The sequence below is a fragment of the Varroa jacobsoni genome, unplaced genomic scaffold (genome assembly GCF_002532875.2).
Source record: "Varroa jacobsoni isolate VJ856 unplaced genomic scaffold, vjacob_1.0 scaffold_378, whole genome shotgun sequence".
NCBI classification, from domain to species: Eukaryota; Metazoa; Arthropoda; class Arachnida; order Mesostigmata; family Varroidae; genus Varroa; species Varroa jacobsoni.
Window position 1 is genome coordinate 72,488 of NW_019213280.1, and position 13,855 is coordinate 86,342.

General features: G+C 39.1%; 1 protein-coding gene across 3 annotated transcripts; it reads left to right on the plus strand.

Annotated features, from left to right (window-relative positions):
• Nucleotides 1-447: 447 nt before the first annotated feature.
• Nucleotides 448-11,805, plus strand: LOC111259887 (serine/threonine-protein kinase stk11). 3 transcript variants are annotated; one of them, XR_002679891.2, is made up of 8 exons: nucleotides 448-1,580; nucleotides 5,147-5,483; nucleotides 5,760-5,906; nucleotides 6,208-6,427; nucleotides 6,732-6,975; nucleotides 7,158-7,326; nucleotides 7,686-8,269; nucleotides 10,722-11,805. XR_002679891.2 is itself a non-coding variant. In XM_022832238.2 (7 exons), the coding sequence occupies exons 2-7, from the start codon at nucleotides 5,218-5,220 to the stop codon at nucleotides 8,110-8,112; spliced, it is 1,473 nt and encodes a 490-aa protein (XP_022687973.1). In that variant the 5' UTR covers nucleotides 448-1,580; nucleotides 5,147-5,217; the 3' UTR covers nucleotides 8,113-11,805. The 3 variants fall into 3 exon arrangements, 2 of the variants coding, with proteins under 2 accessions (XP_022687973.1, XP_022687974.1); XM_022832238.2 differs by having other exon boundaries at nucleotides 7,686-11,805; XM_022832239.2 differs by lacking the exon at nucleotides 448-1,580 and adding an exon at nucleotides 2,489-2,553 and having other exon boundaries at nucleotides 7,686-11,805.
• The last annotated feature ends 2,050 nt before the right edge of the window (nucleotides 11,806-13,855 follow it).

The window sequence follows — 13,855 nt, forward strand, 5'->3', positions numbered from 1 at the left end:
TCGTATATGTCGCGCAATCAGTAAGTTCACCTGTTTTATATAGAAGATATCCTGCATGTTTTATATATACTAGGGGTATATCTGAGAACGGTGTACCCCGTTTGTTAGCCCGTTCAGTGAGTCAATAGGTTGTATAAACATTAAATTATCAATTTGGAGATTACTAAAATTGCAGTCCAGTTTCCAACAAATTAAAAGATCTTCTACTATGCAATATTGTTGTGTGCAAAAACAAAGGAACGCCCCAATAAGCTCATTCTACAACAAACGAAATCGATTTGAATATCTTCAATCTGTTCACAGCAACTGATGGTATAGATTTGTGGGCTTATAATGAAAAAAGATTTTTTATATTATCTATATTTAGTCCTTAGTTATACTTTCCACATATCTTCTATTTTCTCATAAATCTGTTTCGATAAATATTCATTGCTTGCCAAAATGCCGAACCGCCTTCACACTTACGTTCATCGGCTTCCTCCTCGGGATCCATTTATATTTAGATTTGCGCAAAATATACTTTGTGTAACTTTCTTGAGGCAACTACCGATCTTATCACCGGCATTTATATATACACCAAACAAAAAAACCTGATTTGACTTTAAACGCCCTAGAGACGGTTGTAACCCACTATTCTCAAATGTTTTCATACCCGGCATCAATACATTAAGAACTGTAACAACCTGCCGAAAACGAAATTGCAAACAAAACTAATTTTAGGCATCGATGACCGGCTCCTTTCCCAGTCCCCTGGACAAGAGATCTTTACAGTATTGTTATCATTGTTTTGTTTATGCTGACCACTTGCTTGCCTCTCAGTCCTGCTGCATATTTTTGCCTCCTCGCCACAATACCTCTGTAACACATTTTTCAGTTGCCGGTTTATCCGCCCCAGCACCGCATATTGCTCGCGCACCCCTCAGCATCAATTTCTGCTTTTTTCTATCTGTGGCAATGTCAATTCGTGCTGATGCCAGTGGTCACGGTCACGGTGCTGGGCAGCGCAGTGGCGCCGTGTAGCAGACGCTGTTCTCCCCCACTGGCGGTAGTGGCAGATCCCACCTCGTTCCGTTTCGACGACGTTATTTTAATCGCGGACAGTTGTCGATCGAATTCGTCTGTACGTCTTTGTGACCCATTTCACTGCCCGACGGCAATGGCGGTGGCAGCAGCCTACCTGCTTCACATTCAGTGAAAGCGTAGCGGTGAGAATCTTTGCTGTGAAGTCTGTGCTGTCGGTGTTTCCGTTGTTTTATAATGAGCCAGTTCTGCTATTACGCTGGCGGTGCTGCTGTAGCGAGTGTCTGAGGTAGCAAACAACGGAATGGGTCGCGGTGATAGGACGGACCGACAGAAAAACTAGACGTTTTATCATTTGCAGCCAGGCGAACTGCTGCGGCTGCATAACTGTTGCCTACGAGCTGTTATTAAATATTGGCAGGTATTCGTCGTACGGGCGGATCAGCTGCTTAAGACCTATGGGCTTGCTGCTTCTGCTGCCCGGGTCGTCGATGTTTACTACAGCTAGCCCGCTCGTAGAAAGGTATTGGCAAGCTTTGATGACTTGTTTGGTCGGCGGGGTAAGTCACTGATTTGTATGCTCACGGTGTGTGTGTGTGTCCGCGCGTATTATTACTATGTATAAAATTGTTTTGTGCAGTTGAGTGAACAACGTGTTTGTTTTCGTGTCAGTGAAAGGTAAAAAAGAACAAATGAAAAAGGTCACGATTGATATGCTACTAGAGAACGAGATAGATTATTTGTCTATAGTGCACATCACACAGTATCAAACAAGCCTGACTTGACCAGTCGACAATTGTTTTTGACAAGAAAAAAGCTGGGTTTGCGTGTCTGTTTGGTTGATAATAAGGTGACATCAATGAGTTGATGCCCACCCACCCGGCGACTATTGCAGCTTTAACTGAATGGTTCTAGGGCAAACAAGCTACCCTGTTGGTGTTGTCCGAGCATTGCATGCCAGAAGGTACAGTGGGAAACTAGGCAACGCAAATTGAACGAACACAGTTAACAGACTACAATTATCTATCAAAACGGTATAGTGTGAGACGTTTCGCCTTTGTTCTATGTATAAAGGAGACATCGGAGTTCGAAACCGGAGACGTAACGCCGTCGATATCGTTTCTTTAATTCTGCGTATGCCGCCGTAGAACGCCCAGAAAGTGGTCCCTGTTTACACGCAAAAAGATTGCACGGCTAGAAAGCCCAGGGTTTATGCTGGGCTTAGTCTATATGTATTAGTTCAGGTAGCTAAGGAAGAGTCCGAAGAAATCGCAATACGCGTTTCTGCCATACGACACAGTATCGAGCGAAGTCATTTGTAAAAATTACTGAAAAAATTGTCCTTGTGCAAGTTGTCTCAAGTTGTGAATGCAGACAGATTTCTTTGAAACAGTAAAGGCCTTTAATGACTGTGATTATTACGTCGCTTCGTAGTCAAGTATAATCATAATCTGATGAACAATAACCGTTTACGTACAACCGTGTAAGAAGTAAGGAGAAGAAGAATAAGAGCTAACGCAAACGCGACATTCGGTAATCAACGTATTGTTTAGTGTGGTGCTTCAGCTGTAGTCGATGGACATTATGCTGAAGGCATACACCTTTTCCAGTAACAAAGAACTAAAGGGCATATCTAATAGAACAAGTCAAGTTTTTAGTTTAGCTGGACTTCCTTATGATACACGAGCACTACATACCCTATTACTTCGGCAGTTTTCTGTTAATCTCGTGTGTATTCAGTTTATCATCATGGCTCTCAGGTTGTGCGTATAGGTGTCGTCCACAGAGTTGGCTGACTAATCCAAGCCAGCCATCAAATCGTTGTACAAACTCATTGTAACGAGCGAACTTGTGCTTGACAAAGATTGTCATATACAGTGAAGAATTATTATTAGCCTATACTTAATATCACTCGATTGCTTGTGAGACACTGATATTGTGTTCAGGTTGAAGAAGTGATCTATCTGGTGGGCGCGTCAAATTTTTTTCGTCCATATTTTCAAATCCTAAAACGTTGCATTTTATTAGAAGTATAACAACATATTAAGTGAAGTATTCATCATCATTCTCTACGACCTTTTGATATTTCTCATCCGATACATTTATTCTATCGCACTAGAATTTTTCAGATCTGATGCCGAAGAACTCGTTTATCCACATTTTAAATTGGCAAATTTACTGCTCCGCATCTATTGGTGAGTGATTGGAAGAAGTTATGATCGACGAACGTGAAGTTTGAAAAATACATTGTCCTGTAAGGCCTGCCGTGAAAAGCAAGATCTGTTTTTCTGTTATACTCTCGTTAATGCCAGCAACTAGAAATTTGCCGACCATTCTCGATTTTCTTATTGCCTAAACCTTTTTTTGATTGTATAGAGTATTTCTGGTCTTCGTAGATGTCCTGTCATCTGTAACAAGTCTGCAAAGAAACGTATCACTGTTTAATGTATTGGATGGTGCCGGGCGGAATGTCGAGAGGCCTTTTGAAGTTTTTTAAATGAAAAGTCCCATCCCTATTTTAACAAGATTCCAAGATTTGGGGTACCTGATGTTAGCTAAGTGTTCGCAGGTCTTGGCTAATTCATTAGCTGTCTCCCTGCCATTGCTTGTTAAAGGTGCCTTCAGGCTGTTCTCATCAATCTCCAATGGCCGATTGGGCCTGCGTTTTCCTTATAAGCAAGTTACCTTCGAACAGTCCTCTCAGTTTTAGACCTTGTTCTCTGCTTACTAAACCTACTAAAGTTTTGGTTGTTGACAAAGGATAAAGCACCTGTTATTCCCTTAATCACATAACGGAACAGAGCAGAATATTCTCACTTTACGGACATTGAACAAAACAAACAATGGTGAAGATATCGAAACGCAAAATATTCAAAGGTGCAGACATTATTTATGCATCAGCGTAATATTAAATTTTTATTAGTTCTTGGATTGGATTTGAACCTTTTTTGCACAGCGGTAGATAGAAGGAAATGCAAGCAGTGTTTTACAATTAATTGTCGGCCATATAGTGGATGGGACAGATGTGAAACGAAATGATATTTCGTATCGCCATAAGCATATGTTCAAGGAAATAAGTAGTTATTTCTAATTCTCACCACATCCTGTATTTCCCTATGATTTCGTGTCCAACACTTGTCCGTACACTTGGATCAGGTGGGTCGAATCCTTTCTATTGTGGGAGAGACCGTTTATTGACATTTTTGCTACGTGCTATTTCCTTTGTCCAATTTTTGGACACTCAATGGTAATGATTGCGGAAGTGGCTGTTCCTTAATATATATATATTATATATATATATATACTTTCTGGCAAGTCATGACTGCATATATTTAAAACGAACTTCTCTACGCAGAGTATTCCGAATATGACTTACCCCATTTACCTATTGATACATGCACTGCGCTGGCTTTAGAAATTCGATGTCACATAAAAGTGGTCAAGGCGTATAACTTTGTTTCAATGGGAGGAGAGTCCAGGCTTAATTTTCTTCGGAATTGTGTGGCATATATGTATGCATTTAGCTTATTACTATTACTGTTTTTATCGGACCGATATATTATCATTATGCATAGCAGAGACACAGAGCAGGAAATATGCGCCATATATTAGCGATACGAAAGTAAAACTCTTATACAAAGGGAAGACAAAAAGAAAACAAAATGATGTCGTTGTGTTGTATAGTAGAATTATAGCTATGTGTCCCCTTCCTCCTATATCAACTGTGTGTATTCCAGGAACGAAATTATTGCGGGAATCGGATTGTTTCTGCTTGACACCAAAATTAACGGCACGGCCCGTAACGTTAAACTTAGTTATTCACCGAGCAATAGTAGTGATTTCTGGCGTCATTAGCAGACGCTACCGCCAAGAAAAACCAAGAAAACTACTATTGACGTTATTGAAGCCCTTAAGTAAGCCACGGTCTATGTTCGTAATAGGAAAATTTACTAACTTTTATCGTGGTTTGGTGGGTGGGTAGGTGGTAACGGGGGAGGGGGTCTTTTCTTTCACTACGGGACCTATCTGCGCCGCCTTTGCAGCTCTCAGTACTTGGCTAGAACTACGGAAACATTAGTGCTTTAGCTGGTATTTCAACGGGACGACGACGTAACCCTATTTGCAGATGCCGTTCGGTGGGTAGGTATCGGGAGGCGCGGAGCACCGCCAGCAATTCGCTGATACCAGCGGGAAAACATGTCCTTGAGTTCTGGTCAAGACCAGAATGCGTACATTCTTCGGTTTTCGTGTTCGCTTAAAGACACGGAGCAACCAGGGGTGGGCGGAAGAATGGCGACCTATGGTGATGGAGGATACATTGGAGGGAGTGGATGTTGCCCGAATGGTGATGACCTCGAGGAGTTGGGCGGTCATGGAAGCGGTGGCTTGGGCTTTCACCGGGTCAACTCCAAGGACGTTGTATTCTACGAGGATAAGCTGAAAGCGAAGATTATTGGAAATCGGTAAGTGCATCGGGCCTTACCTCGTACAGGTAATATAGAAGACTTGCCACTTACTCATAAACGAAGTACATAAATTCAAGATTCCGAAGAAGAAAACGAAGATTATTTTTTATGTGTTCTGAAATTAACAAGTCCACAATAAAAGAGTGAGTTTTACGCAACGGAACTTTTTCTATTTTTAAAAATGGCGACATCAACCGCGTACAATATAAAATCAGAATTTTTTCTTTACTTTCTACTTTTTTCTTTACTGAGTAGGGTAAACTTATATTTCAGGTACCTAATGGGAAGCCTACTTGGGGAAGGCTGTTATGGCAAAGTAAAGGAGGTGCTGGACCTTGATACCTTGACGCGACGCGCTGTCAAAATTGTCGCTCGAAAAAAGTTACGTAGGATACCCAACGGAGAACAAAGTGTTAAAACGTAAGTATAAACCGTGCCAAATTGAGAAATTTTATTCTTCCTTAATTAGGTTATCTCACAACAAAGAAACGTACACATAGGCTTTACCGTTCTTTTGCACGCAGTATTATAAACTAAGCAGACACAGAATGGTTTTTGGTTCATATACATAAACAAACGTGTATATATATGTATTTATACGGAGAAAGTAGTGTGCGTTTTAAACAGAACATGCAAGGGTAAGAGATTCGAGGGCAACTCCGAAGGCAATTTATCGGCGGTCTAATGGCTTTACGTTGTATGCGTTTTATTACTTGACTAGTGAAATGAAGATCCTGAGAGGTCTGAACCATCCGAACGTGATTAAACTCTGGGACGTGCTCGTAGATAACGAAAAACAAAAAACCTATATGATTTTTGAGTTCGGCGTCATTGTTATGCAAGAACTTCTACGAAAAGCACCGGAAAATCGTTTTCCAATCGCACAGGCTCATTGCTATTTTAACCAGTTATGCAGAGGACTCGAATACCTACATTCGCAGGTAATATAGTTCAGTCTTTGTTATCGAAACGCAATACCTCAATTATATTGCCTTTATTAATATCAAAGTAGTTCGTAGTTAATTGTTCATTGTTTTAAAAAGCACATAAGTCAAGCATTGTCTTCGAGTTAGTATAATTGTACAAAAATATTAGTCAATTAAAGTATTTTCCTCGAGTTATCACAGATTAGTTCGAATTTTGCAACTGATCAAAGTCAACTAATTCTGTACTCAGTTCGGCGTAAAGTCTGAGATTAACCGTGAATTTTTTGTCGTTTTGTTGTGTGCGATTAAACATATTTAGGGCATAATTCACAAAGACATCAAAGCCGATAATCTTCTATTGACCGTGGAAGGGGTTGTAAAAATTGCTGATCTTGGAGTGGCTGAACAACTTGACCGCTGGGCAGGCATGGATGACACCTGTCATACGAGCCAAGGTTCTCCGGCGGTACAAAGCCCAGAGGTGGCAAATGGTGCTGACACCTTTCACGGATATAAACTTGATGTTTGGTCAAGCGGAGTGACGCTCTTCAACATTACCACAGGTAGATCAAGATCCACAAGATCTCTGAAACCTATGAAGTTCATATGTTCAGTAAGTAAAATATTCGTCATCTACCTGTATATATTAAACCTTGCACTGATAACGCTAAGACAAGACATATACACGACTCCCTATGTTGTTACCTTCAGAGACAATTAACTTTTGTATTTTGTCGAATTTAAGGAAAATACCCCTTTGAAGGGGATACCATTTACAAGCTGTTTGACGCGATAGGCCGTTGTGAGGTCGTATGGCCAGAGAACGTCGAAACCCAGTTGAGATCACTTCTCGAAGGGATGTTAAATAAAGATGCCGATAAGCGGCTTTCCCTGATGCAGGTTTTCAAACATCCGTAAGTATTTGTATGTTCGATTTGTTAGTCTAATGCTTTTAACCTATTTTTTTTATCTTCAACAGACAGACATTATCATGTTAAGTTTCCTAAGGGCAGTACAACGCTGTTAGTTACTCTTTTTTAATCATGTAACTGATAGTAAATGTATGACTAATAGCATTAAAACTTTGATTTAAACAAAAGAAGGAAAAAGTTTAACTTGGCAGTTACGCAACTGTTGACTTTTCACAAAGATAAAGGTTGCTCCTTGTACAAGCACCATACATCATTATAAATTCAGATTATTTTTTGGTGATCAGTACCAACTATATAACACATTGTTTGTTCAATTTTCGATTATGTCGTTTCATTAATAGGTGGGTGCAAAGAAAGCCAGCAAATAATGAGCCATGGGTTGCCATTCCAGTAACGGAACATGATCCCTATCGAGCCCTGACTGTGATGTCTGCCCTAGAGGACATGCAGCAGCGTCGACCTTTCACGACAAACGTGGACAAAGGATCGCAAAACACTTTGACAACTGTACCGTCCGCGGCACAGTCAAATCTTGCCGGGGAAACAGAGCTCATGGTAGGAGGCGTCCATCACGCACATTCTCTGCCAGGCATCGTTCATGATCACGCCAATGAATTGCTCCTACACCGGCAGAGCTTTAACGATAATACAACAGCCGACAAAATGGATAGCCACTCGCTAGAAGACGACGTGCCCGCAGCCAGAAGCCGGATTATCCCTTACACGTTACTTAGCAAACACAAATCACAGATGTGCCGGATGTCGTGAACGCTGTAACCTGGGAACTTCACAAGAAGAGTTCTAAATAGTGAATAGTTGAGTGCCGGACAATGTCAGAACAGCGAAGCAAAACCTAATCTACTCAGAACAAGTGACTTACTAGGCACAAGAAAGCGAACGTGTCACGTTTCATCGTTTGTGGCATGTGAGTCGCGAAAATGGCCATGTATAAGCTGATTGTCACGCGAGTGAGAAGTTGGGTATTGTTGTAAGTGGGGGGCGACAGAAAGACGCGTATTGTTAAATAATGAAAGATAGTGGATGTAAAGTATTTGTACGCTTGAGAATGGTTGGACGCCCATGTGTATCAGAGCTGTTGATATGTTCTCAAAAAGCTCGGGTTCATTGACTCGCATTTCAATGGAAAAAGTTTGCGACAAAGCCCCCCACCTATTAGGCGACAACCCATCCATGGCAGCCAATTATATACAGATACTCACGAGTTCCAACTGTTGAATTTCCTGCAGAATGAATTTAAGTGCGTTTGCAAAGTAGCGAAGTGGGTAAAAATGAGTATTGCTAATTACTATTGGGGATTATCACAGATTATTCAAATCTCTTATTAGTTGGAAATTTCTTCCTGTGAACAGCAAAGCAAATGCAACAAAATAAGGAAACAAAACGTTTTCGTGTATAGAAAATAATTATAGAGTACATAATTCAAGTTTCGAGTATTTTTAATAATTAGCTTGTGTCATCAGTTCATTACACAAGTGGTGCAAATATTAGAATTCGTCTAAGGAAGCGGAATTTTACAATCCTAAGGATTTGCTGTTTTAACAGTTAGCTATGATAACTGCATGAGCAATGAAACTATTGTTACTACCGGATTTACGAACAGCACAATACCGTTATGATTCCGGACGGACGGTGAAGGCCGTTTGCCGTCGTTACGAACAGCACGAAAGGATAGAAAAAAATACGAACAACTTATGCTGATTTGGCTGTTAAGCCACTGTTTGAAGGGGTCGTAACATAGTAGTGGGCAGTACGTCGAAAACAATTGGGATTGTTGCAATTCACGGAGAATACAATAATATGTTTGCGAGAGATTTTAGGTCGCCAGTCCGTGTGTTTTGACTGTCGAATATTGGCGGTTCATAGAACCCACCTTTGTGTGTTTGTGTGTGCGCGTGTGTGCGCGTTTGTGTGTGTGTGTGTTTGCACGTGTGTGTGTGTGTGTGCGCGTGAGTGTGTGTGTGTGGCGTGTGGGCGCGCGTGTGTGTGTGTGTGTAGTTTGTGTGTGTGTGTGTAGTGTGAGTGTAGTGTGTGTGTGTGTGTGCAGTGTGTGTAGTGTGTGTAGTGTGTGTGTGTGTGTAGTGTGTGGGTGTGGGTGGGTGTGTGTGTGTTATGTGTGTGTTTTCGTATGCAAAATCAATGAAGAGACACTAATAAGATCATTAGTTACCATTAGTGGATTACGTTTTTGCATTCGAAGAGAAAACTACAAAATCGACCCCTCGAGAAATGTTAAGTATACTTAAAGAGGGTAAGGGATACTGTATGAGTGGTATTGTTGATATTATGTTTTTTTGTTGGAGAAGCTGTGGAGTATATGCTGAGATCTACCAAGGATGTGACTTAGCTCGCAATCTGTTTCGTCACAAAGGAGTCCGGAAGAGCCCCGAAGAGAGGTTGCAAATCTAATATTAGAAATAACGCCGTCATCGGTGTATTGTAAAGGCATTGCAAGACAAACACAAATAATTTTTAATTTAAAAGTAAGGCAAGCAAAGCAACAACAACAAATTCATCTCAGATGCAAGATGCTCCTTACTATTAACGAAGTAAAACACGCAATATATATCGAGGCACTTTTTCGTTAAGCTTTGCCGTGCATTAGCTTACTCTCGGGAGTTCCGGAATCGTTCGGGATTATGCTGATGATCATTGTATGTATGTATGTATGTGTGCTGCCTTAGAAAAGTTGCTGTCGACGACAACAAAAAAGAGCCGCCGTAATATTGTTGAATTCTTATGACCCCCAACCCTCTTCGTCCAATTCCCGTTTGAGATACGCAATAGTGATAATGACCGGAGCCAAGAGAAATAAATTTATCGTGATAACCTGTGTTTTGCATAATTTCCTACCCCTTGGCGCTGTGTTAAAAGGTGCAATTGCCATACTGTTATCACAATATATATAATAACTTTAGAAGACAGAGAAAAATACAGCAATGAAGGGAAACATCGAGAAGCGGAAACAGAAAACAGATAAACCGACATAGAGGGACAAATGCATAGGAGATAAACAATAGCATTCATACGTGAAAGGGGAAGTGTAGAAGTATGGAAGCATGTCAAAAATGAGACCGTGTCTCTACGAAACAAAATACTACGAGACGTAATGTACAAAGAGATGTGTATATAGAAGAGGAACAATAAAAAAAAAGAGGTTTAAGAGAAAAAAAATAGCACTGCTGATAGATGTAAGAATAAATTGTGCCTTTGAGGTTCACATTAACAAAAGAAACAGTGGCTTTGCTTTTATTGAGAACAAATTGCCATACCCGTTTTCTGATCTAATTAACATTATTGCTTAAAAGCATTTGCTCTGCTTGTATCCATCATACAATGAAAAAGTTTGTTATTTTTAGGAAAACGTAAGGCGGTGAGAGAGACGGCCACACTACCGCTCAGCCATTTTCGCATCTGAAGTCATTAGAAATAAATGGATCTAGAATTGACGCAAATCATACGAGCCTGAAAAGACCGCGGCACTACTTGAGAGTAATTTTTTATAAATAGCATAACAATAAATATTGAATTCAACCCTTGTTAAGAACGTTTCGTGTCACTCTTTCGTTCTGTATTCTCAAATTCACACTTGAAATGGAAACGGCAGTAAAGATCATCAAACTTCAAGGAAACATTATTATTCTTAAAGAGCTTCCAATGAAGATATAATTCATAGTTATTATTCTTAAAGAGCTTCCAATGAAGATATAATTCATAGGTACCACGCAGAGGCACTTGGTGAAAGGACGGCTTTATGCCGACGGCTCTTCATGGTGTCAATCGTACTAAATATAGGAGAAGAAATATATTTCACCGGCGTAAAATTTACAAAAAATAATCTAAGAAACATAGATATGTAACGTTAACTCGTTAATAGTACATGCGACAACATAGAATGACAGAGCAATCTAGGGAAAATAGAGACAAGAAAGGAACGAGGAGAAGGTTTATATCATTGGACCTTGGCAGATATTCCTAGTTTACAAAATTATTTATCTTTTTTTTCGAGCTGTGAAAGTAAGGAGAATTAAGATGACATTAGTTCCGGACATTTTACAGCATCCTCAATTGCGAGATATTTAAGCAAATTGGCAAATTCCAATATTATATTATAAGATAGAAGAACATCCAGTGATTTTTCTGCTGATGATTATTAATTCATAATTAATTTAAAACCAAAGGATCCTTTTAAAGTTCATTCATATACATTTGCGCCGCATGTAAAAACAATGTCAATGCACGGAAATGCTTTATTTAGCCGAACGATCGTAAACCTAGATAATCAAATTGGTACAAATTTACCGGTTATGACCCCACACCACTTTAACGAAGAATATATTTTTATTATGATACTAATCTATATTTACTATATGATGGTAGATATCAATGTGATGATCTTGAAAATTTAGAAGAAATAAAAACGTTTGATATTGATGTGGAGTATACCTTGACTTTTTATTTCATTAAAGTAAATGTTATCCTTGTTATTATATTTTAATTTTATCTTTATAGCTCCTACTTCCTTTTTAATAGCTTCTTATGCTGTTAACGGCATATGCTGAGTTGGGGCTCCAACCATAGTAAACTTTCCAACATCATGATTACTGTTACACTAAAATAAACCATAACTATAAACGACTATAATTCACATCCTCTCGGTCTTCGGTCATTCCTTTTCAATCCTACACCTTCTTGTCGTGATCAAGTCTTTACAGGGCACAGATGTATAAAAATATTTAAACGGATCCTTTGGCTTTAAATTCATATGTATCAATGTTTCATCTGCATTATATCCTCTATCACGATCCTGTCCAATTTATAGAAAAAAGGAATAGTATTTTCCAATTTGCTTTAACATCAAATAATTGCGGGTGGGAACTAATGTCATCTTAATTCTATTTATCTTGAAAGAAAAGGTGTATACTTGTTGAGGCCCAATGATATAATCCTCTTGCTCCTTGTTTTGGTAACTCTATATTACCACACGTACTATTACAAACAGCTCTCGTGAGGATCACGTATACACATTTTTTAAAATACCTTTTACGCCGGCGAAATATATTTCTCTTCATATATTTAGTATAGTTGTGAAAACGACGATACCGCCGACGAAGAGCTATTCTGCTACCTAGTGCCTCAGCGTTGTACCTATAAACACTCGATTTATAATAACCAGCATCGAAATGTGATAAATGAGCGCTAACAGGTCCGTGGACCGTTGGCACAACACTGACCCTCCTGTCCAGAAAAGTTTATCTCTATAAGAGACGTTCGGAACGATACGTTTCTGAATACGGTCCACCGGCAAAAATAGAATAGACTCCCGTGCCACCTTAACTCAAGTGCTAGGCGCTTTTTTTTACTTTTTTTTTTACTTTTATTTACCTTTTTACTTACTTATCCAGAAGGAGGAAGGGGAATGCTAAGAATCTATAAGTAGCCTGCCCCGTCTACTAGACAGTGACCAGAACTCGCATAGTCCTTCTGGACGCCAGCGGTAACTATGTAGGACGAGAACTAGAATATATATCAAATATTTAATCTGTGGAATTCAACGTGGTGCTCAAGGAACTCTTCATTTACAAAAAACTCTATTCGGCTAACCCAAGTAAGAACCTTATTGTCACTTCGAAATCGCTAAAGCCACCAGTAAACAAGCAGCCGAGTGCTGCAAAAAAAGAAGATTACTATGAATATGGCTCAGTTGGAAGACACGCATCTGCTGAAGAACCAAGAAAAAGATAATACTTTCTTGACATGGTGTTCTAGCAACAGTAATGTATTGCACTCAATAATGAGATTATTCCGGAAATGGGATTATGACAAAAATAAAAAGCATTTTTTTTTATTAAAAAACTTGCATCCATCACGAAAATCAATAGGATTCCCTAAGATTGCGGTTGGCGTTTTCAAAACAAAAAATACTATTTTTACCAGGTTCTATAACAACTATCCTTAGTCACGGTAACTGAATTACGTAAAAGAACTCTACGTAAAGGAAGAAGGAATTCTTTTACAAGTGGAAAAAGACTCCTTCGTAACATTATCATCAATTTTGATGATTGATATATAAGAAAGCAGAAAAAACCAACAACTTACGCTGATTTGATGTTGGTAGATAACGTAGATGTTTGGTAGTGGATAAGAAATACTAAAACGACTTTTTAGAAAAAGTATAAACATATTTATTCAGAGAATATGAAGACGTCATTGTTTCATATTATGTATATGTACAATATGGCGTATTAACTATTGTGTTATAATCGCCGTTAGTCGTCTTAATTGTCTGTCGGTCCTTTCGTATATATATATATATATATATATGTATGTATATTCTATGCTCTGTAAGTTCATTTTTCAATGAATTTATTCATGTTCAGATGCAACAATAAGTTCTAACGCGTTTGTTCACTCTCACTTCCAAACCTCTAGTTATATTTTTCTTACATCTTTGCTACGCTTTATGCCTTACACAAATTATTACCATTTTTTT

Excerpts from the sequence above, each read along its gene's own strand:
- LOC111259887 (XM_022832238.2), top strand. The coding sequence starts at position 5,218 with ATGTCCTTGAGTTCTGGTCAAGACCAGAATGCGTACATTCTTCGGTTT. Across the intron at positions 6,428-6,731 it reads TCGAATACCTACATTCGCAG|GGCATAATTCACAAAGACAT; the intron begins GTAATATAGTTC and ends AAACATATTTAG. Across the intron at positions 6,976-7,157 it reads GCTCTTCAACATTACCACAG|GAAAATACCCCTTTGAAGGG; the intron begins GTAGATCAAGAT and ends GTCGAATTTAAG.